Source organism: Pterocles gutturalis, unplaced genomic scaffold (genome assembly GCF_000699245.1).
Source record: "Pterocles gutturalis isolate BGI_N339 unplaced genomic scaffold, ASM69924v1 scaffold38013, whole genome shotgun sequence".
NCBI lineage: Eukaryota > Metazoa > Chordata > Aves > Pterocliformes > Pteroclidae > Pterocles > Pterocles gutturalis.
The window spans coordinates 1-24,438 of record NW_010121762.1 but is presented as its reverse complement, the minus strand read 5'-3'; the positions used below and the strand labels follow the sequence as shown (position 1 = coordinate 24,438).

Here is a 24,438-nt window from a genome sequence, read left to right as displayed (position 1 = left end):
AATTGTCACATTTCTCACTAAGGAAATAGAAATTTTGGCTTGTCTAACTTTTAAATGTAATTCATCAGTTTGCAGCAAGTACAGCTGTACCATGTGGTGTTGGTGACATGCACAGTCTTCCCTTCTAGTGAGAAAGTGACTGTGATTGAACAGCCCACGTCACCTTGGCCTACCGTAATCAAACCCCCATGGGCCATGGCCCAGTGCCTGGCCAGTCTGCGATCAGCGATGGAGCTCCTGTGCTCATAGGAAACAGCAGTAACCGGAACGAGCCACCTCTGCTGCATGAACATCAAATACTCCCTGGCAATAACACAGACATCCCCTTTGCTGACTTTATTACGCTACCGTAGCTCACTAGTAGTGATGCGCTTCATTTAACCCATCTTGTAATATTTTAAACTATGCGTTGAACACGCATTCATTCTGCACTTGGGGCCTGATCCAAAGCATATTAAATATGTTTGAAAGATCCACTCTACTTCAGTGACTTGGCTCAGGCCCTCTATTTCATTGAACGCTGGTGCTTTTTTTTGTTTGTTTGTTTTGGTTTTTTTGTTTTTTGCTTTTTTGTTTATTGGCTGTAAGGGTTTTTTCTTTCTTTTATAAATAGCTGCGTTTAAAATAAAAGCAAGGAGTTGCACAAAGACAACCTGCATCTCTCTTTATTTATATATTAAATGCAGCTGTTGTCACATGTATAGTATTGTAAATGAAGTACAGTGGCACTATTCTGTACTCATCGTGTAGATGGTAGAAAATATTACAAATCTAGATGAGAATTGTCATTTTGTGGAAAGATAAACAGCCACAGAGAAAATAGATGGCATAGCTAAGTGAATAAACTGATAACTGTTCTAGAACTGGAATGCAAATGTATGCTTAATGGCTCTCCACTCTATAGTCAGATGTTATCCTGTCCCCAGCTACTCCTGAAAACTTCATCAGAAAGGAGAGTACAGAATTTATTTACAGCCATCGTAAGCATGTTAAAATACTAGCAGGATAGATAGTACTATAGATTTTTAAAATGGGATTAATTTAAGAAAGACTGGAAAACACACTTGACATCTTGGAACATACAGAGTATCCTGCATATTTTGAAGGCTTTGTCAAAGAAAAAGCCTCCCGCAGTTGTTTCAGAGGCCTTAAAGACTTAATTTTGATTTTAAATTGCCTGTTTGCAGTATTGTCCTCCCGCATTGCCTCATCACTTTTTGTATGTTAAAATACTCAATTTAAAATGAAAAGCATGCTTTTAAAGTAGCTGTGGGGAAAAGAAAAACAATGGATGCAGAACTTCACAGAGCCTTTGGTGCTGGTGATCTTGCAGAGCCCTGACAGTTCACTGGCTAGTTTGTCAGTCTTGCATGCAAAGGCATTCTGGTAAAGAGAAAGAAAGAGGATACAGACAATTTGTGTTTGAGAAATGGATCAGCCTGGAACTGTACATTGCATCTAATCCCTATGCAAGGAAGTGTTAGGTATAAGGCGGTGGAACAGGACTGGCACATTCTCAGTATTAGGAAATGTGCTTGGAAGTATCAATAGAAGAGGAGGAAAATAGGTAGAAAAACTGGCTGTGGACAGTGGTTTAATATGTCACGTTACGTACTATATATGCGTATGCACCTCACGGCAAATTATACTCTAGTAATAGCACTAGCTACTACTGAACTACAAACCGCTTCAAAGCATGCATTTACTGAATTCATTTGAACTAAAATTATCTGGCAAAGTAGAGCACAATTTCAATATATCATTTGGATACTAATTTGGATTAGTATCTGATAAATCTTTTATTATTAAGGAAAAACATACTCTTCTGTCTTTTCAGATGCAGTTGTGTCGAACCAGAACATCCTAGCAATAAAACCTTAGGATACTGGCAGGACTACAATATATCTGCATCCGATGTGCCATGGGAGAACCTAACTGTGTCAGTAAGTGAAATATTGGAACTTAATAACTAAAGGCATAAGCATAAATCATTTTGTCCCTCCTACTGCAGCAAATGTATTGAAAAAATGCCATGTTTTTTATGATCATATTTTTTCAAATAAAGCATGAAATATACTTAACTGAGCAAAGATTAACAGAGATTTTGTAGCATTATCTCCTTTGTAAGCATTTTGCAGCCCTTGAGAGTACACATTAAAGCAAGTATGTGCATTTTGTGCCCTGCTTTGGAAACTTCTTGACACACTAGCACAGGAGTTTTGAGATTAAGTCTAAACCTGTCAAATGACAACGGATTTGTCCTAAATTCTGCCAGATGGCAAAACCAAAGTTCCCTTGTGTAGAAAGACTCAAAAGCATTTATTTTCCCTAAAACATTCTTACAGCTGTTTGGGCTATATAGGAGAGGAATGGGGGAAATTTTGTAACATCTTCTGTTCAGTGACCAAATTTCTCTCTTACGTAGTAGATGTGGTGCTTAGGGACATGGTTTAGTGAGTTAGGTGGTGTGGGTTGACGGTTGGACTTGATGATCCTTGAGGTCTTTTCTAACCTTAATGATTCTATGGTTCTAACAGTAGGCCTTCAGTGTTATGTATGTCTTAGTTGTGTAACTTTTTTTCTGGGGGATTGGGTGGAGGGAACAAGCTACAAAGAATTTTAGGAGCTTGCATGGATATGTAACTTGTTTCTAAAGGGTACACTTTTCTAGGTTTAAAGGATTTACTGCTTCAGGTTTGCCTTCTTTAAAGCAACATGTACAGCTTGATTAAAACGTCATATTGAGATTAGGTCACCACTTCTTCTCGCAAATGGATCATTTCATTACACAGTCAAAGAGAACTCAGTGCAAAAGACACCAAAATGAAGGGTTGTCTCAAAAATATAACTGAATCAGCCCCATTGTAGGCACAACCAAATGAAATGCTTAAAAGCCAGTCCAGGGGACCATCTCCAGTAGATACTGTGCTTTCTTTCAAATTTTTTTTGTTGCCCTCCTATCATGAGTTAAGGAAGAGCTGCCTTCCATGGCTGCTCTGTCTTGATAGCAAGGACTGCTCCTTAACTCTGTTGGTGTGGCAACAGCAGAGAGAAAGTTGAGAACTGCTGGCCTGAGGGATTCCAGCAATCCAGAATGAATATTCTCAAAATTGCAGCACACTCTAAGAGCATCTGTGCAGGGGCAGACTCCTCCTCTCACTTTCTCAGATCTCTGACAGTGTTTTTCAGAGTACATTTGCAGCTGAGGAGATTTAAAATAACTATAAATGTAAAATACTGCCTGCATTATATAAAACCCTTTAAAACTTCTGTAAAAGCTTATTACTGAAACTTGAGTTTACATGGGTAGCAATATAGCTGACTGACTTTTCCCAAGAGTCCCTATAGTTGTCAAAGAAATAACTGAAATTTTTCATACTTTCATGTATTTCTTACAAGCATCATCAGGAAGCTTCAATCCTCCTGGTATAGAAAATTGCAGTAAAAAGATTAGACCTAGTTGTCTCTGAATATTTGGTCAGTCTCATCCCACTGTCTTTTTTACTGCTCATTTCTTCCTGTTGTTTCTTGTGTCTGATTTAAAAGTTTCAAGTTTCTGAAGATCTAGATTGACACTCTCTCTTAAAAACAACAGTAGGACCAACATTGTTTTTTGCTATCTGGGACACAATGAGTGTGAGCAAAGAGTTTATTCTGATGGTGACAAAATCCTTTTCACTAGATATATGGTGAAATTTATCTGTGTGCTGTGCCAACATCAAGGTCAGGCCAGGACAAGTTTTCTTTTTGATGTCCCAGAATATTGAGAATTTCTTCTGGATTTCTTGAGAGTTTTTTTTCCTCATCTAAAACCTTTATTCTAAACATCTAAATATATGTACGTCTAAAACCATCAGTCAGAAGTGCATCACATTTATCCCAGGCTTACTGCTATACCAGTATAAAAAGTTTTTCTACTTCTTTGTCTCACAGTCATCTAATAGCAACTGTTTTGGGTTGGTTTTGTGTGGTGTGTGTGGTGGGTTTTGTTGGGTTTTTTTTGTTTTTTTTTTTTTTGTTTTTTTTTTTTCTCCCCTCAAGCCAGCCTTTGTTCAAAGCCATAGTTTCTCATAACATGTCAAACCACAGTATTGTGACGTGAGTCTGATGAGCCAATGACCCAGTTCATTTGATGCTAAAAGATCCTGATCTGGCAGGATATTGCTGCCTGCAATCTCTGATTCTGGGTGCTGCATTTGTTTTTACTTAATGTGTGTGGAGGGATTTGAGAAGGAGAAGGAAAGGATGGCGAGTCCAGAGCTTGCACCTCACTCACATGTTTAGATCTCTTTATTTCTCTGCTTGTTACCTTGGAACAAGTGTGATTTTAAGCAACTAAGGAAGGTATTGGAGAATTACTAGACATGTTTGGTACTGTGTCTGCATATTTGATTGTATATTATATTGGATAGGATTAATATTATAGATTTGGGGTTTTGCTGCATTTTATAAGATCGCTTTTTTAAGAAAAAGATAATTTGTGGAATGTGCTGCCCCCATGTGGTATTAAATATATTCATCTCCTTTTAGGCTAATTCTGTACATTCTAAGTATCTTTTTCTTGAATTGATTGACCTATGAAATTATAATAATAAATCAGTTCTTGAGAACCAGGAGCAGCCTTTCTCTTGGTAGCTGTTGAACTTCACTTTCCTCTCTTGGAAGGAATTAGGAAGTGGAAGTCTGTGTGTGTAAACAGAAAATAAATAAGTGTACTTGTTCTGATTGAAATAAGTCTGGTTTTATATTAATGACTTCATTTATTGTATGTCTTAGTGACTTTGTCATTTAATACTGGTTAAAAAAGAGGTTCTTTGGAGGGTTTGAGAGTTTTCCATACAGACTGGATAAAAACATTAGGAGTTTTAATTTTTAAAGGAATAAATATCTATAAATCTTGTTTGCAATTTAGGAAGGAAATTAGAAAGAAAATACCAGTGTAAGCATGGATATTTTTCAGAACAATACTACTTTGCTCTCCCTGATAGGAATGTAAAAAGTTTCATGGAGAGTTTGTTGGACGAGCCTGTGGTCATCATGGCCCTTATGTCCCAGATGTCCTCTTCTGGTCTGTCATCCTGTTCTTTTCTACAGTAACACTGTCATCCACACTGAAGCAGTTCAAAACTAGCCGATACTTCCCAACAAAGGTGTGTGCCATTTTTTTTAATTCAAAAGTTGTCATTGGTCATGTGTAAGCATGAATGCCATCTGCATTGCAAATTGAATTAACTGCTGGTGGACACCGCATCTTTTCTCTCTTAGAAAATTGTATCAGAATAAGCATGGTTTAGCTGTAAGCACAAAACGGCTTAGAAGAGTGAAGAAAAATAAATGCTAAATCACACATGAATGTTTTAGTTAAAATTGCTGTTTTCTCTCAATAATTGTAGGTACGATCTGTTGTCAGCGATTTTGCTGTCTTTCTCACTATTCTGTCCATGGTTTTAATTGACTATGCCATTGGGATTCCATCACCAAAACTTCAGGTTCCAAATGCTTTTAAGGTAATTTGTTGATAGATTGCACTGCCTTATTAGTTTGAAGTAGTGTGCTCTAGTGGGTTTATTACATTTTTTATCATAAGGGAGTAGTGATACTATTCTGATTTTTTTTGTGTTTACTGAGTACTATGCAACCTCTCTGATTAGTGGCCCATGTAATGAGCCTCTCCCATCAGACCCCTTCATGCTCCTAATGTCTTCTGTGTGAGGACCAACCTAGCTCAAATTAAGCAAATCCTAGACTACTGCAGTGTTCTAGGCTCCTTCCAAATGCATATCAAATACAACCAAGTCTGTAATAACCCAGATGATTTTATTATAGGTAACTTTTATTTTTGGTGTCATAGGAAGTTTAGCATTTTTCTGTGATCTTACATAGATTCATTTTAAAGGAAATCATACCCTAGTAATGTTTTTGTATGTATTCTTGTGAAGTTGAAATGTAAATAATCCTCAGAGTTCTGACTGGTCGTGCATGACTCTGTTTTTATAGCCCACCAGAGATGATCGTGGCTGGTTTATTAGTCCTTTGGGACCTAATCCTTGGTGGACAGTGATAGCTGCTGTAATTCCAGCCCTGCTTTGTACTATCCTTATCTTTATGGACCAGCAGATCACAGCTGTCATTATCAATAGAAAAGAACACAAACTAAAGGTACTCAGTCAAATAGTTATATTTTCACTGTCGTTTTCTGCTTCAGGTTGTATAATGTACCTTCATCTGCTTGAGTATGCTATTTTATTATATGTCACATAGCAACCCTTTAAATCATTACGCTTTTTCTCTATTGATCTGTGTAGTACCTGTGTCAGTGATTGACTGCCTTACAGAAGTCTTTCTGAATGTGATTTGGAACAGAGATTCTGAACCAAGAAAGTGCTGTCCTTATGCTTTATTAGAAGGATGACACCTATTCACCTAAAGAAAAAAATCTGGAAGTTAATAATTTCCTTAAGTACCATTGCCTCTTCAGATATTGACAGTGTCCTATTGGATTGGATTTTGAAAAACTATTCAGGGGTTATTTTGTAACACAAGTTTTTTTTCCTCTCTTCATCCTTCTCTGTGGTTCTACCCATCCATTCTATGCCCTTCCTGTTTTAAAGAAGGAGGAAGACTAAAGCTGAGCTTTAGAGGCACAATGGGTTCTTAAAACAACATAGGACAGCTTCCTGCTCTGTTCTCTAACACTTTAGTTGCCTACAGATGGAGAGAGAAAAAGGGACATCACCCCTCTGAAAAACTGTTGGGCAAAATCTAGCAGCAGGTTTCTGTACATGTATATGCAGCAAGCTTAGGCTTTTTTTGACATACTTTTAATAAGCAGCAATCCAATCCCAAGTTGCTTTAGCAAATGCATTTGCAACCTTCACTTTGCACTGCCTCTTCTTGGATGATTGTGACATTTGATATGTTCTTTTTTTGCCCTCTTTGTCAGCCTGGCTCTTCATGTCAATCTATAGCATTGCATGTGGTTAACTTGACAGATGCAGGAATTTGCTGCCAAGCTTTGGAATGTGTTTTTTCAGCACTGGCATCTGGGAGTCAGATGGTCCTCCTGGCTGCCCCCTTGTCTTGCTGCGTTTTAGTTTTGCTGGGGTCTGGTGTAGCATCACCTGTTGCTATGCTTCCTTTTCTTCCCATATGTCAGGTTCCTTAGATCATGTATGAATGTGAGGAAATGCTCTCGGATTCTGTATGCATTAGCAGATACATTCCTCATAAATGTGTCAGAAGGTAAAAAAAGGTGTCTCTGTTAGGATTTAGAATTAAACTCCTTCTTTGAGTGCATTGTGCATGTAACTAATATCTGTGTTTTACACATCTCTGAATTTGCCAAGATGTGTCTTGGAGATAAGACTCATAAGCACTTCTGGGGAGTGAGGGAAGGTTGCTAGAGTTGCTTCTTTTCATTTACTTTATATGAATTCCCCTTTTTAAATAATGTAAGCAAATAAGATGGCATTTTCATTTTGATATGTAGCTTACATTTTCATAAACCCAGACGCTTCCCATTTTAGAAGTAAAAGTTGTCTTCAGAAAGAAATGATTTGTTTGCTTCCAACTCGTTTTCCCCTCTTTTTTTATACTTCCCATAGCAAATTCTGAGTAGTGCACATTTCAGCTTTTGGCAGTCTCTGTAGCAAACCCTTCCAAGTTTAGTTTAGTTACTTTTTTTATGTCAAAAAGGCATTTGCATGGGTTTACAGGCAAAATTATGGTTCAACATATTCACATTGTTTGCATGAACATCACTGTTTCATCAGACCATGATATTGGATTTGTTGCCATATTGCAAAATTTTCTGGAGATAATTAACTACCTGACTTTCTAAAGGGAAGTAGCTTGAGCTCCTGCTTGCAGCTGTGTGGTGGTCCTGGATACTTAATAAAATTGATAAGAAATACCCTTCTCAGCTATAGTAACAGCTATCTATATGACCAAGCTCGATGCAGATAATTGGTAATTTTCAAGCGCAGGCTGTATTTGCAGGTTTTCAGATGTGTGTAAGATTTGACTAAAGGGTTTTATCCACTACTACAAAAGCAAAGCAACATCATCCCTTTGGTAAATTTACAGCGTATTTGACTAATAGAGAGATGATCCAAAACCAAAGGTTTTGTACTGACTTACATATGAATGTTTATGATACTACCTTTAAATTGAATAGGGAAACCAGTAAAACAGTACCTGATGATTAAAAAAGTACCTGATGATGAATATTATTTTATAGTTTAATTATAGTTTAATTTATCTTAATTTGTAGTTATTTGTTCTTAGATAAGTACATTGGTGAAAACTTGTTACTATCCCATGCTTACCATCTATAAAAACTTCAAAAGGGTAGCATAAAGTGACTTTCCAAATGTGAATTTAAGATTTTTTTGTGTAGGAAAGAATCAAAATACATATTTTGCTGCCTCCTGTGTATGGATGGATGGGAGGTCTATTCAGATTAGTGCAGTGGAAAGTTGTCAGTGCAGCTGGATGTCCTGCTTACTGTTATTCACAAAAGAGATTTAGTTAAAACAGAACATGTATGGGTTTTCCGTTGTCTTACTGGTATGTTTTTTATAAGCAGGAAAGCTATTTGGTACCCATTAAACAGTGGATTTATGATATGCATGCATAACTCATAACTGGAATGAGTCTAATAATATTAAGCATTTATTGGGAACTAGTAGGAATTCTCCTTAGCTAACCAGTTTGCCATCACTAGTGACCCAACCTGGATAACACATAGGAGAAAGCAATTTCTTCCTATAAGTCAAAAATTTAATTGTCTCTTACTGTTCATTAGGAATGCCTGACAGGAGTGTTCTCCTTAATTCAGATGTCACTTTATATCTTCTTGCTGTCATTACTTTTTTTAACAGAAAGGATGTGGATACCATCTCGACCTGCTCATGGTGGCAGTCATGCTTGGAGTGTGCTCTATTATGGGATTGCCATGGTTTGTGGCAGCCACTGTACTCTCTATTTCCCATGTGAATAGCTTAAAACTGGAATCGGAGTGCTCTGCTCCAGGGGAGCAGCCAAAATTTCTTGGGATCCGGGAGCAAAGAGTCACGGGGCTCATGATTTTTATCCTTATGGGCTCATCTGTCTTTTTGACAAGTATCCTGAAGGTAATTTGACATTCTTTTATTTGGGGAAGTAAGGAAAAGCTAAAGAATGCTGCACTGCACTGAACAATTCCCTGTTGTTACTGTATTATTTAATGAGTGCCCTTTCCAGCCGCATTACTAACTAGCATGATGTTCCACAGTGATAATCTATAGTGAAATTCTAATTTTGAATAATAAAATGGCTAGGGACATCTAACAGTTTTGAAACAAAAACCATTTAATGAAAATCTGGCCTGACTGAAGTCAAAGGGAGTTCTGCCATTGACCTGTAGCACATGAAGATTCAGCCTTTGTCTGGATTTTGGGACAATGGCAAATTATCAGGAAAAAGTCTTGCTAAGTTATATCAATAAGTAAATTTATTTAGAAAATTTAAAAACATGTTGTGATTTCTGGATAATTTAAAAATATTTTCACAGTTCCAAGACAAGTTTTATGGTTCATTTCTTGGTAATGAACATGAAAATTCTCTCATGCTGCCTGCATGCTCAACAGAGCTCACCGGTGTCCTGAAACTGGGTGTCTAGTTATATGCATATATAGTACCATCTATATACATAATACTGTTTTAAAGAATTATCTGGTCTCTGTGAAGTCAGTGAGTTTTGCCACTGGCTTCAGTAAGACCAGAATTTAGACTTTCCTGTTGTCCCAGTGAAGGCAGTGAGCCCTTAGAACTTGTACTTCCCAGTACAAGCATATCAATTATTACAAGAACAATTATATCATAAAACCTTCACTTTGAAAACATAGAGAACATGTGTCTTGTGTATTTAGTATTTAAAACAGATACTTAGCTATGTAAATATTCCTTTACCTACACAGTGAGAGCCTGAACATTTAAAACAGTCTCTTACAAAATCATCCCACAGAGGTAATTAATCCATTTTTAAATGCTTACAGTACAGAACATTTCTTCTAGCAGTATGAAGTATTTTGTGTGTGTCTTGGAACATTTTTCTGAGGACTGTAGCTTTAGTGTTCAGATGTTCTCCTGAGCAATCTTCTGAGTAAAGAATTAAAGTATGTATCAAACGCTTTCATTTTTTCATATAGTTCTGTTAATTTCATTATTAGTGAATAAAATATATTGTAATAACTGTCCATGAGAGGGAAATAAAACAATAGAGCCAGATACTTTTTTTGCTTTATACTCTAAGAATCATTATTAATTTGTAATTGAGTGACTCTGAATTTACAACTTGTCTGATTAATGCAGGCATATGGCACTTTGAATTTCAACTGTTTAGAATGTCTTTCTCGAAGCATTTTAAATTGTTAAATGGTATTTAATATGCTCTTCCTTTTCTCTGCTTGTTTGTGCAGTTTATTCCTATGCCAGTACTTTATGGAGTATTTCTTTACATGGGTGCTTCATCTCTAAAGGGAATTCAGGTAAAATGGATGTATGAAGAGTGTGTTACTGATGATGCTTTTATATGTAGTTATTATATTTTTTTGAATATCTTTTGTGTATAATCTTAAAGGAATGCTGCCAACCTTAAATTCTTGAAAGTGTCTCACTTAAAAAGGAAAATGGATTCCCTCTAAATAGAGTATTCCCTTTAGGTAATGTGCTCTGTTCTCCCTTGTTATCATGGGAATTTTGGCTGAGACTAAAAACTGAGTAACAAACTATCAGGATCTCTTCCCTCTCCCCTGCCTCCCTGCTCACTTGTTTGCCTGCTGCCTTTTCAGCTTCCAATTTAGTGCCTTTGTAGTGGTACACTTGATCTTGAACTTTGCCTATATGAGGCTTTTGGCTAACTTGCCCTAAAACTAACATACCTGAGATTTTGAAGGTATTTCCTGTGCAAATAAATGCCCCAGACCGGGAAGTGGAACTGTTGCAAGTCCCATGCTATTAATTTCTGGCCTCAGGGATGGATGAAGGGAGAGTCTAGCGGAAGGGCAGCACTCCTGCAGTGGCATTAAGTACAAGCCCCTGGCAGAAGCCAGGCACTCTCCAGCATTCATATCAGGGTTTGTAATGGTATCCTACCTATTATTTCTCGTGGATGACTGCAGTGTTAAATGGCATGGTGTCAAATATTTTAGTTCAAATTTTCAAGTGTGCCTTTGTTTGTTATTGAAAGTTGAAGTATTGATATACCTTCCAAGACAATTGAGAAACAGCAATCACATGACAAAAAGAAAATGCCAAAATGTGTCTTTCATTGTATTTAAATTTTTGATTGCAAGTTTAAAATGTTTTGCTTTTTTAACCTATTATTTATGGGCAAAGCTGGCAACACCTCTTGTTTTTTGACTGGTATTTTCTATTCAGAGACTCTTCTTTTATAACTTTGCCTAGCTCTTATCATTTGGGTTGATATTCTAAGAAGTGCAGTTTGGGTTTTACTGAGGTTTAGATAATTTCAACTTAATTTGGTTCAGCTGTATCTCAGAACAAGGGGACAAGAAAGTACACTATTGAGGAGTGTTTTTAAGACATTCTAAAATCTGGCTATCTTTACTTGGAAAAGTGATAGCATCTTCCTCCCTTCCCCAAGCTGAGACAAGGAATTGAGATTTGATAAGATGGCTTTTGTGGGAGGATGTGCTTTTTGCTGTTTCTGTGAAAAAGAAATCTGCTCAAATCTGGCCAAAGTATAAGCCTTTAAAAAATGCAGTTTGCACATGCTCAATAAAAATTCCTGAAATTCCTGAAAACTGTGAATATAGCACAGCTCATTCATGCAGGGAGAAATGGTGCATCACCATCATCACTATGCCATAGCAGCTGACACAAAGTCTTGGGTCAGTATGGAGCCAAATAGGTCTGAAAAACAAGAACATTCTCGTGTACATTCCTAACAGCATGGCAGTTGGCTTTCTGGTTGGGTGGGGGTTTTTTTGGTGGTGTGGTTTTTTTTTTGTTTTGTTTTTTTGTTTTTTTTTCCCCCCTCTTCCCTGGTTTTGTGAAGACAGTGCAATGGGGAAAAGAAAACAGCCTGGGTTAAAGTGTCTGGTGAAGTAAACTGAAAAAAAAAACAAAAAAACAAACAAACAAAAGGAGTTTCATCCGCAGGAGATAAAAGACAGATCCCTCTGTGATCAGCTCAGCCTTTGTGGGCTAAAGGATGCAGAGCTCTGTTGTTGAAAAACAGAAGTTTAGAATGTATTAGAAGGGCAATATAATAGTGTGTATGCCCACCAGGATCAACCAGCTTCCATTCAGTTTGATTCACAATTGATTCACATCTACCCTGAAGTCTGACTTTGCCTAACTTAAAGAGTTCTTGACTTGAAATCTTAGCAGTACTATTTTAAAGTAACTACTTTCTTAGTGTATAGCATATTATGCAGTTATGAATAGTATGTTTCCTGGAGTATGACTATACAGAGTGTAATTCAGCAGAATCCAATCTCTTGGCACATCCGCAATAGATATACGAGTGTGTATTAAAATTGAAAGGAACTTAAGAAGTATGACTAACCAAATAATTAAACTTTATTTAAATAATATGATTCTCATTCTTACTCTGGTGGCTCATCCAGAGAGAAGATGAGTCCTTTACCACTGTTAAACTAGTATGGTTTCATGCCTCATGATTGTAACTGAGGTAGTCTTTTTCTGTGCTCCTGAACTTCTGCTTTTTTGCCTTTAGAATAACAAGCCAGATTCTTAGGATATTCAGGATCTCTTAGGCAGTGTGTGAATGTCAGCATAGACAATCCTACAGCTCATTTTGATGTAAACTTTTTAAAATTTCTCTTTCAGCTTTTTGACAGGATAAAGTTATTCTGGATGCCTGCAAAGCACCAGCCAGATTTTATTTATCTGAGGCATGTTCCTCTTAGAAAGGTCCATCTCTTCACTGTAATTCAGCTGAGTTGTCTTGTGCTTCTGTGGATTATAAAGGTTTCAAGAGCTGCCATTGTTTTTCCTATGATGGTATGAAATATTTTTTATTTCCCCTAAAAATCCCTTTTCTTTTCACTTGTGGATAGTTATTATTGAAGAAAGAAATTAATTGTAGGCCAGTAATTACAATATTGCTTCAACTCAATGTTCAATGACAATACATATCGTATTAAGTAAAAATTCTACATATAACCTTTAGTTTGAGTCTAGGTTGCACTCTGCTTTTATGTGTGGATAGCCCAACTGTATTCTATACTTAAAAATATCTCTATGAAAATTCATTTGATGGTTTTATTTAATCAGTAGTGTTTAATCATTTTACAGAACGAACATTCACTCATTAAGGAGGAATGTTCATTGCACTGAGGAACTTTACTGGCAGTTCTGTGTCTTGCTGGAAATAAAAGAAAAATCTATTACACTGCTTAAGTGATTTCTCTCTGATTATTTCACTGATTGAAAATAGAAGATATCTACTGACCTCAGTGATTGTTAAATGCTTCAAGCCATACTTCATCTGAACAAAGGAAAACCAGCTGTTGGCCTATCCAAAGTCACTTTTGAAAAGTATTCCTATACAAGCATATTTGTCAGTTTTACTTGCTTAATTTCCCAATTCTTTGAATTGATATCTTTACAGGTCTTAGCTTTGGTATTTGTCCGAAAACTCATGGATTTCTTTTTCACTAAGCGGGAACTCAGTTGGCTAGATGATTTGATGCCCGAGAGCAAGAAAAAGAAACTGGAAGATGCCGAGAAAGAGGTGAGTCATGTTTTCGGCTTTTTTCGGTGTGTAGCGCTTTATGAATTTCTCCTTCAGACAGTTATAGAAAATTCTGTTAATAAGGCAAATTCCATGCAACAGGCGGACATGTTAACAGTATCCAAACTAATATTTTTGTATTTTATGTAAGTCCTTTTAAGTTTACAATTCTACTAGGCTTAGGTGGGGATGTCTATTAGATGTAGATTCTTATGATGCCATATTGTCATATAACATAGTATCTACAGTGCTCCTGGGAATTGCTCCTGAGACCCGCTCAGACGATGTGCAGGGATGAACCTTTGGCTGTAGGAAGGCCCTCAGCTGCCTGGGGCAATTTGATGCTGCATTGGGACCAGTCTCAACCCTGCTGGAGATGCTGAGGAGAGCACTGCAGAATTCAAGGGACATGGCATGTCCCAGCTACATCTGAGCCATACATAGGTCACACCCCATCACCCTGTGCCCTCCCTGCTCAGCAGTGTCATAACCCTGTGCAGTATCCCTGTTACACTCTGGGTCAGCATTTTCCTTCTGCTACTGCAGAAACAATTTACTTCCACTTTCTAATGAACAGGTCACTGCCGCTGCTTACCCCTGTTAACCAAATTCTCAGCCTGTGGTGTTACCATCCAGTTGGCTGTTTCAGATCTGGACTCCTCGTCTCCTCTCAAAGAATATGCATCTCGGATAATTTCTTATAAACTTGATACAGGACAGATTCTTACATATTTCCGCTCAGAATGCTTTTGTATTTTGACAGTGAAACACTGATCTTTCTGATTGTAGATTTCTAACCAGGTTTGCATCTGTTTGATAGCATTTTCATCTGGCTGCTGCTTCATTAATAGCTTGTTTGAATATAATATAAAGCTTTGGGAATATAAAGTAACTTTATGTGTAAGGGACAGAGGTCTTTGTCCTTTGTCCCTGATATCAGCCCCCCTGATCAATGTTAACTGTCAGGGAATGTTATTACTGGGCCCAAATAAATGAGGGACAAACCTCAGAGGAGAAACACTAACTGCAGGAACAGTAGGTAGAATACATTGGTGCCGGATTATTTTAAATGGGAGTTGTATGTCTTGTGCTAGCACTTTTGAATAGTAACATGGTGTGAGGCTGTGGTGGCAGTGGGAGGTGAAGGTGCAGATGATGCCACATGGTGTTGGCAGGCTGTGGTCACTTCTAGGCAGGACTGCTCTGGGGACATTTGTGCATATGACCTCTAAGATGCCCTGAAGAGCTCTGCAAAAGCCCGGGACCCCTGTGAGACACAGCCTTTTGGTGGTACAGAGGTACTGCAAAAACTAAACAACGGGAATGCATAGATCAGCAATATATCCTTAGGGATGCCCTGAGATGTGATCTGAGACCAGTGAAATGGTGTGTGTAAAGATTCCCATTGGCAAGTCTATTAGCAGAAATAGAACATGAGCTAATAATTTGAACATGTAACTATAAAAAAATAGATTTCTCTGTCTTTAGGATTCTTCTGTGACCTTTGACAAATCACTGCCTCATCTGTAGCCTGAAGAACTATAACTTTGCTTTCTTTGACACATTCAACATACTTTCATAGAATGTTTTGGAGAAAAGGTGATAAACATCATGATGACTATTTACTATGTGCCTGTAAAACTACGAGGCTGAAATTGAAATATGTGAGTCATTGTTTTCTCTCTTGAATCGAAGCAGACCAGAGAGTTGTTTCATCACAGTATCTGTTTGTCATCACAATTCAGAGTAACCAAAAGTAACCAAGGTAGCTCTCTTCTTGGGGGTCTGGTTATTGGAAAGAATTCCTTGTTAGCCTTTGATTGTATTGTCACTTTCCTTCCCAGGCTTGATAGGATGGCATCAGGAAACAAAACTGGGAAAATCTACTGGTGTTACTTTATTTCATTCACTGTCTATTTTGAGAGGTTATTTTTACATATTTTGGCATTTCTAAATATTTGGAGCTATTATTAAAACTGTTTAACTGTCAAAAACTTATGAAGCTGTGAAGCCTGGAAATGACAAAATTAACTAGTAATAAAACTTCTGACATGTAGCCTAAGGAATTAATTGGTGAGTTGTGATCACACGGCTTTTAAAAATAGAAGTATTCTACCCACAAGAATATTCAGAAATATAGTTGACAAGATCTGAAACTTATTTGGTTGGTCCTAATTTCATCACTTAAATGGTTTTTATATTTTTAGGCCATGTTTTTCCAAGGCTTTGTACATTTATAGTGGATATTATATATGCCTTCTTCTCACAGGCCTCCTCTGGCAGCCACTTTGATGTTAATCCATTAAGTCTTTCTGAGAGACAGGAGTGAACAAAGTGACTTCTCCCATTTGAAGAAAAAAATGTTGTGACTTTTAAAATAGCTGTAATAGTAAAACATAGAAGAAACAAATTTCTGTGCAGAGAGGACTAAAATTCTACTATTTTGGAAAACTGTAATGGCTCTTCCAGCTAAGACCAACTTATCAATGTGTGTGATGCATGTCGGGTTTTGGGTGATCTGCCAGAAAATGGTAAGCTGCTCTTTTTGTGAGAGCCAACTCACAGTTTCAGACACCAGGGTAAACTGTTACAAAGCCATCTAACAAAGGGAAGAACGACATGGAGGTCTCTAGCTGTCTGTTATGCTCATATACATACAGTACAACAGCTTAGGGCAGGATTTGATGGTTACATTCATGTGAAGGCGCGTTAACCTCCTGGCTGTGGTTTTCCTGACCTAACAGGGGTGTGAGCCTTGAGAATCTTCCCGTGGAGGCTTGAGCTGATGGCTGAAAGACAGAAACTTCTTTTCCTTTGTTCTTGCAGGCAGAACGTGGTGCTAGAGGGGTGCTGTTCTGTTCTCCTTTCCCCCCAAGACAGATTTTCTAGATCTGTAAACATTTGACAAAAAGATTCTTGGTAGATATGTCTCTTAGTTCACTTCCTGTTACTCAGAAGTTTTTTCAAGTGAAAACTAATTTGGTGTATTGTTTCAGTACCTTTCACTGCAATAAAACTTTATCGGTATTAAAACTATGTGCAAATTTAAATCTGTTTTCCCTAATGTCTGCATGTTGACATTGCAATGTATATATCCTGTTATGCACGATATTTAAAATTCACCACAGTTGCTCACTCAGTGATACTGATTTTTCTCTTTATTGTTACAAAAGTGTCTCCTCTATTTGGCGTTGAAAAATGACATTAAGTGAAGATACATCTTTTAAAATAGAGGGTTTTAAATGTCAAATATTTAAATTAAAAGAGTTGAAAAGTATCTTACTTTAAGAACTTCAAATAAATACTTAAGAAATGGGGAAAAAGGGTTAAGTGTATAAATTTCACTTTTTACAACATCATATCCTGTCTCATGTCTACATCCCTTCCTTCTAGGAAGAGCAAAGTATGTTAGCAATGGAAGAGGAGGGGACTGTTCAGTTACCACTAGAAGGACATTACAGGTAAAATATACCTTTCCTCTTTTAGGTGAGTTGCAATTAAACAAATAAAATGAACATGCCACTATTTATTCTTAATGCTTACTGAATGTTAGGAGGATGTTTGTCTGGTAGTACAGTACAGATAAGGGAACCGAACCATATACAAGCAGCATTTAACAAGCTCAACCCTTTTCTAGTCTTTCCATGTGATCTCACAGTCCCTAGGAAAAGGACACACTACTTGAAGTTTTCCCTTGGGCAGGACTGCGGGATCAGGTTGTTCATAATGAACCTTGGCTTCTGGCAGCACGAAAGGAGGATATAGAGCAGATCAAACCCTTCACCCTGATGCTAGCAGGGAGCCAGGAAAGGTTTTGAAAACACCCCAGAAAAATTAGGTTCTTACAGTATTACATTTTAAAACATTCTAATTAAGATCCTATCTGTGTGAGATAATAAGTGGATCAAGAGCTGTCCAGGGTAGATGAGGCATAATGCAGCGCTGACACAACTTAAAAAGCATGGAAACCTGTTATAGCTAGTAATAATACACATGACCAGCCTATAAGGTCTCTCATTTACAGTCTTCAGAAAGTAATTTCTTAAAAAATATTTGAAATATCTGCTGATAGTAACCTCTGCATTACTGCTGAGTTCACAGGAACATTATCTTAGAGTGGCCTCCTCTTACATTCTAACATGAAATTACCATAATGTCTCCTAAGGCAAATAACTGTGTCTCTGAAAAATCCCAGCCTATTTCTTACTTCTGATCATCACACTTCTAACGGTCTGTTTTTTTCTTCTTTTGTCCCTACCTTTAGGTTCTATTTTATATTAGCAGTACTTAGCTTAATTTATCTTGAGGTGTGATCTATATTGATCTATAGGGTGTTTACCTAGGTAAAGTTGCCTGGATAATATCTGACTTTCTCTACTGTAGGGGTCACAGTCCTACAGCTAAAAAGGAGTCAAGACATTGGTTGATAAAGTGGTTCCCCAAACCACAGTGAAAACAAGTTTACCATGGGCTTACTGAATGTCAGGCCATATGTAAAGCATGGAGCCAAGAATAATGTACAGGCAGGCCCTTAAAACACTTAAGGCTTTATTATTCTTAAGTATATAAATACATATTTGGAGCAGTCCAGGTAAAGCTAAGGGCATAATGGCTACAAACTGCTGCTTAGAGCTACCGATTACCTTGTTTAATTGGGACATTTTGATCAGATCTCTTAATTCTTTGTCTTTGTCAAGGTTTTTTGGTTGCTTTTAAAATTGTTTAAAAAGTAGGTGAAGTTTCAGAGCATAAATACTTTGAGAACTGTTAGGAGCTCTTAGGATTATTGTTTAATCCAACTATGCCATTGGCATGCTGTGAGATGTTGGGCAATATTTAATTTCACAGTTCTTCATTTTTCTTTGTCTATTAGTTGGAAGTGGAACAATGTATTTTACTGATGTTACTGTGATTAATTGCTGTTGGAAGAGCAAAATACTAAAAAAATACTAAGATGTTTTAAGAGAATACTGAGGTAATTGTTCAGGATTTTTGAAGTTTAACATAATTTCTTAACTTACATTGCACTTATTTATTGTCATCACTATCAGATTTCAGGGACTTTTGTAAAGCTAATAAGTAATGAAAACTGATTGCTCATTGTTTTATTGTTTATTTACTTTCATTCTTGCCTAGAGATGACCCATCTGTGATAAACATTTCTGACGAAATGGCAAAAACTGCTGTGTGGAAAACACTGTTAATATCCTCAGAGAATGCAAAAGATAAGGAGTCAAGCTTTCCTTCTAAAAGGTTTTAATTTTTTTTTTACTACATTATACTTTCTATGTTGGTATCAAACCAATATTAGAATATTTTGCTAGGCATCAGAAAGATTTCTTGCAGTTTTATTTCTTGAGGTTTCCTTTTATTTATGTCCACTCGTAATATTTTGAGCTCAAAACATAAATTCACTATGTAAATTTATTTTTAAAAATCACAAATATTTGCATGCTACTTAGCTATGCTACTTAGGTATGCTACAGTGGAAAACAAAGTTGAGCATGCCTGATGCTTGTGTAATGAACCACCAACTTAGACCTGGATATTGCACAACAGCTGTTGTGTTCTGCTTGTTTTGGTTCTTTCCTCTTGAAAAAGAAATGGTCACCAGTGCCCTGGAAATATCTATATGAAGAGCCCAGTACCCTGAATACAATCTACTAATATTTGGAGTGAAAATAATTTTAAGATTGCATCACTTCTTTTCATTTTTGTGCCTACTTCGCTTGTACTCAGAACAATTAGATACTTTGAAAATTTAGTCCAGACAAATGTAAAATGAAGCAAGTGTTTTTTCTGTGCTACAGAGTTATTATGAGAATAAAAAAATATTAAACACAAGCACAGTGTGATTGTAAAAGAGATTTTCCTCTGTTTCCACAAATTTTAACTATTTTTAACTATATATAACTACTTAATTGTTTCATATCGCATTTTTGTCATAAGCTCCCCTTCCTAATCATTCTAGAAGCTGATTCCCCAAAGGTAAGACCCTGTCCTCCAACGTTTTCCTTGATTATATCTTCCAGTTCAAAGTGGTGTCACCTAGGAACCCAAATGACTTTGTGTAATTTTTGGGGAGACAGAATGAAAAGTCACATAGGAAAAAAAAAAGTCTTCATCAAAGTCCTTAATATTAAAATTTGAAATGTATTGTGTATTAAAAATAGAAACTGTAGATGTAGTCTATTTAAATGTTAAATTGAATTTAATAGAATCACAGAATGGTTTGGGTTGGAAAGGACCTTAAAGATCATCAAGTTCCAACCCCCCTGCCATGGGCAGGGACACCCTCTACTAGACCAGGTTGCTCCAAGCCTCATCCAGCCTGGCCTTGAACACCTCCAGGGATGGGGCATCCACAACTTCCTAGATATTTTTCATTAATTCTTTGACTTTTTAAAAACAGAATTTTATATTCTGCCCATTTCTAAATATAGCTTTCAAACCAAGATCCATGTTTGAAACAGCTAGTCATTGTTTTATGATGAAAAGATGCAGCAAGAGAAAAAATTTTGTAGTGAAATACATTTTTAAATTTTGTCACCCCAAAATGGCATGCCACCTTTCAGTGTTGTTCCTTTCCCTAAACAGCATAAACAAGATGGGCAGCTGGTGACTGGAGAATCTTCATTTCAGACACCCCTGGAGCAGGCCACTAATGTGATAATTTTAATGCTATTTCACTGACAGTCAAAACATCAGTGTAGTTCTGATTTTCCTTCTACCCTCAACATGGGCTGAAAAGGATCCTGGCACAGTGAAATCAGTGTGGTGCATGGGAGGAGGATGTACAGCAGGGTTTTCTTACCTTATGTGCCTCTGTGTCCAGGCTGTGAAAGCCTGGAGAAAGAGAAGAAACTGCTGTGGTACATTCACAGCCACTGGGTATGCAATAGTTCCAATTTTTCTGGTGGATGTTGCTTTCTTTGATGGTATGATAGATTACATAAACCTGTACTATTTTTACCTGAATTTTTCAAAGATTCTTTGAGCAAAGAGCATTCACACAGACTGTGGCTCTGACAACATCGGTAAAAGATGATTTGGCCTTTCCACTGCAGCAAAATAGAAACTCATTTTCTAATGAGCTCATTTTCAATCTGTTCTTGTATCTTTGCTCATGAAAACAGACTCCGGTGAAAAGTAACTAAGGGATTACAGGTATAATTTTAGGTATGAGTGTCCTGTTCTAAAGGAACAACCTCTTAAAGAATCTGATATCCTGCTTTTTCATGTGCTCTAGCTTGTCTCAGATTCCCAGACAGAAGTAGATTCATAGAACTTTTAAACCTGGAAGGCTTGTTTTCTGATAAGAAAAACCATAGAAAACATTAATCTTAAATCATATTAGAGCTAAAGAAACATTATATTCCTAAATGCCTGTATCATTACATGAAGGTATAATTCAATCCCTAGGTAAGTACTGAGAAAAAAGAAAGCTTGGAATGGTAGCAGTCATAAAGATAATTTTTGCAAATGATCAAGCTCACCAGTATTATATTACCCAGTTTCCTTCAGTGAAGGGTATCTAACCATAGGGGAAAAAAGAATCACATTATTTTGAAATTAATTTTACTGATGCCTTTTGGAGTTCAACTACAGAAGTGTTTGGTACTCCTTTTCCTGCTGTCAGGTCTACTTTCTTATACTAATATCCCAAAATATTATTAAATGGGGATAGTTATATTATGATACTGTACTGTGATTCCATGTAATGCCTTTTGTGTAAGGCACTGATCGATTAACAACATAGGGCGATTTCTGGAATACATAAAATCTGGAAGTTCTTTGTACTAATTACATACTGAGTTGACTTGGCCAGTGAAAGACTGGCCAATAATAAACTAAGGTCACCTCCAAAGAGGGATTTTAGACAGGAAGGGTTTATACAAAAAAAACTGATGCATGGATAGTAGCTATCATGAGCTCTGTCCTGCCCCGGCTCTGTGAACTAGTATAGTGGGTGACAGTTCTTACATCCCTGACTCACAACAGTATTTAAGTGTCTAAAGAGGGGATTTAAATGCGATGTACTTAGTCAACTGCTGCTTAACCATAGATGCACCTGAACCTTACAACTTTTCAACCTTAATTTTTCATTATTAAATTTCCTAAACATTTGCTTTTGAGCCTCTTGGTAGACATGAACACCAGGGCACCTATCTGAAACATAGCCCTCTTTGGTACATGTAAATATTCCTTTGTCTTGTAGGGCTTATAGTATTAAGCCCTTCAGATAGCAATTTCAAAACATATGCAGAAAGAGGCATCTGTCACTTTGTAGATGGTATGAGTTCTCTTCTCTATCTGAAGATATGCAAAGCCTACATCCCAAACTTTCCTTCTCAGGCTTGTTAGACTGCTCCTTGGCAGGGAGGAAGAGAGCTCCAGGTCCCTCACAGATCCACCAGTTATGTGCTTTACTGGTAAAAGACTGGACTTGTCCTTTTTTTTTTTTTCCCCAAATTTCTCAAGGCATTAAAGCCCACATCTGCAGGAGATGCTCAGAGATGTGAATCCTAAATAGAAGGAAGACTTTCCTGGTATCACAGAGGCACCTAAAACGTGGAAATATTATAGACTGTAAGGCACACAACACATCCTCAGTGTTTGCTTTTACTAAGCCCAGGTAACTCTCTGCCTGCTGTACTTTAAATTTACCCCCCCAGGAATCTGTTTGCATACCCTTTGTGTGCAGAAAGTGTAACATACCCAATTCTATCACTGTTCTACAGAAGGTGACAGATTTGGCAGTTGAAGTGGCAGAAGTTGGTATTCTTTAGCTATTTCCATTAACACCTCTGGAAGCTGCCATAGGCATAGAAGTAAGCTTTGGCTGAACTGAATTGTAGCCTTAAAGCAATTTTTATGTGAAGAAAAATGTCAGATGATTGTAAAATTGTGCATGAATCACCTTAAGAATTTGAGAATTGATCTTGCTTTCTTTAAGCCTTGTGTAACTCAGCCTATTTCTTGTTCATTCTAGTTAAGGAATTATTCCCATGAAACCTGGTAGGTTATGTGCTCGATACAGGTTTGTTCTCAGAACCATCTCTTTTTTTTGGATACCCTGCCACTCTTTGTTGAAGACTTGATTTGCCTGTGTTGTGGAAGCCTCTTTGCATTTTTGTAGTGTGATTGAAACTCATTGCAAGAACATGACTTTTTATTTCTTTGTGCTGTTGTAAATTAGGACCCTCTTCAGAAAAAATAATCATCTCTTTTGCACATATATTGCTTTCTGTAGGCAAATCAACAGTGTTTTAACTGGAAAAAAGCTGAATCCAAATTTGAACTCTGCTTCAGAGTTCTTAAGTGATATGGCTTTTGTATGATCTTTCATGCTTTTTTTTTGAAAAAAAAAGTTATTTGCTTATAATGTATACGTGAAGAACTATGTATTAAGCTCCAAATGGGGAATATTGTCACTCCTCTCACCCCAGCCTTCTCCTGCTCTCCCCACTCAAGACTGAAAGCCAATATTACAGCTGGAAATTGGCTTGCACTGCTCTAGTTCAGCAACATTCTTTATAAATGTACATTAAGCAACAGAATATATTTTAAAGACAAGAAATACTTATTGTGATCTCTTGTTTGTGCCATTTAAGCTAATGCTGGGATTGTCTGAGAACCGTACCATTACCATTGTTTAATCAATTAACAGTTGTATTTGGCAAAAGAGGGAAAAGAAAAAAAGTGGCTACCTTTGCTTGCATGCTGGCTGACTTGTCTGTCTGTACATCTGAAGTTCTGTACCTACCTTGTCACTAAAATGCTGGCTGATGTCTTCTGCACCATTCAGCACAGAAACTTTCACTTGCTTCCCAGTTTGTGCTATGCAGCATGAAAAATTAATGAAAATATCAGTGCAATGTTGGTTTTCGGGTAGATCGTTAATATATATGATAGTGCTGTTGTAACTCTTTTTTTCCCCCTTCTCTCCTAGTGCTGAAATCAGAAAAGAGAAGAAAGCTGACTCAGGGAAAGGCGTTGACCGGGAGACGTGTCTATGACTTGTTCTTCGATTATTTTTTTTACAAATGAATGAAAGGAGTGCCACAACCACTGAATATAAATTATTTGACCTTGTAACTTTTGTCTTTCATCTCAAACTAGCACAGGTAAAGCAGTGCAATATTTGTCTCATTTCACCTTGTCTACATGTCTACGTTATCTTGTTTAGTATCTGTGTAAATGTCTGCAGTAGCCAATGCAAAAAATCTTCATGTTCTTTGCTGATATTGACCATTTATCAGTATTCATATAATAAATTTAACAAGCAAAGTATCTTTCAAATTCAACTTTCGTGTTAATAGGTTTGTACTGTATTTTGCTACTTTTTCTGTGTGAGAATACTTCATAATCTTCATTCAAGATGAACTTGAAAACACTTGTTCCAATTTTTGTTTGAAATCACCTAATTTGAGTAATGATTTCAGGAAACCCAAATTGACAGCAATCATTAAAGAAATATTTAAAATAACAACTGATCTGACCCTGTGAACAAACAAACAGGGATAATCCTTTCCTCCTCAAGCTGTCCTTTTGAAGTCATACGTTACCCTTGCAATGAGGATTGCAGGGTCAGATTCTCACTGATTTAATACAGTGTATTTAATATTCAAATTTGTATGTAACTGGAACATAGTCATATATATATATATATA

At 36.9% G+C, this 24,438-nt stretch overlaps 1 protein-coding gene across 1 annotated transcript in view; it reads left to right on the top strand.

The window, feature by feature from the left end:
- Positions 1 to 23,784, top strand: part of SLC4A10 (solute carrier family 4, sodium bicarbonate transporter, member 10) — a gene marked incomplete at its 5' end in the record, with an annotated part of 43,665 nt that extends 19,881 nt beyond the window's left edge. Inside the window, 11 exons of the mRNA XM_010077351.1 lie at positions 1,838 to 1,943; positions 4,989 to 5,150; positions 5,394 to 5,507; positions 5,998 to 6,159; positions 8,883 to 9,134; positions 10,461 to 10,529; positions 12,859 to 13,032; positions 13,643 to 13,765; positions 17,159 to 17,226; positions 18,902 to 19,018; positions 23,718 to 23,784. Of these exons, the coding sequence (XP_010075653.1) occupies positions 1,838 to 1,943; positions 4,989 to 5,150; positions 5,394 to 5,507; positions 5,998 to 6,159; positions 8,883 to 9,134; positions 10,461 to 10,529; positions 12,859 to 13,032; positions 13,643 to 13,765; positions 17,159 to 17,226; positions 18,902 to 19,018; positions 23,718 to 23,784 (1,414 nt within the window). The remainder of the gene's footprint in view (positions 1 to 1,837; positions 1,944 to 4,988; positions 5,151 to 5,393; positions 5,508 to 5,997; positions 6,160 to 8,882; positions 9,135 to 10,460; positions 10,530 to 12,858; positions 13,033 to 13,642; positions 13,766 to 17,158; positions 17,227 to 18,901; positions 19,019 to 23,717) is intronic.
- Positions 23,785 to 24,438: the final 654 nt, after the last annotated feature.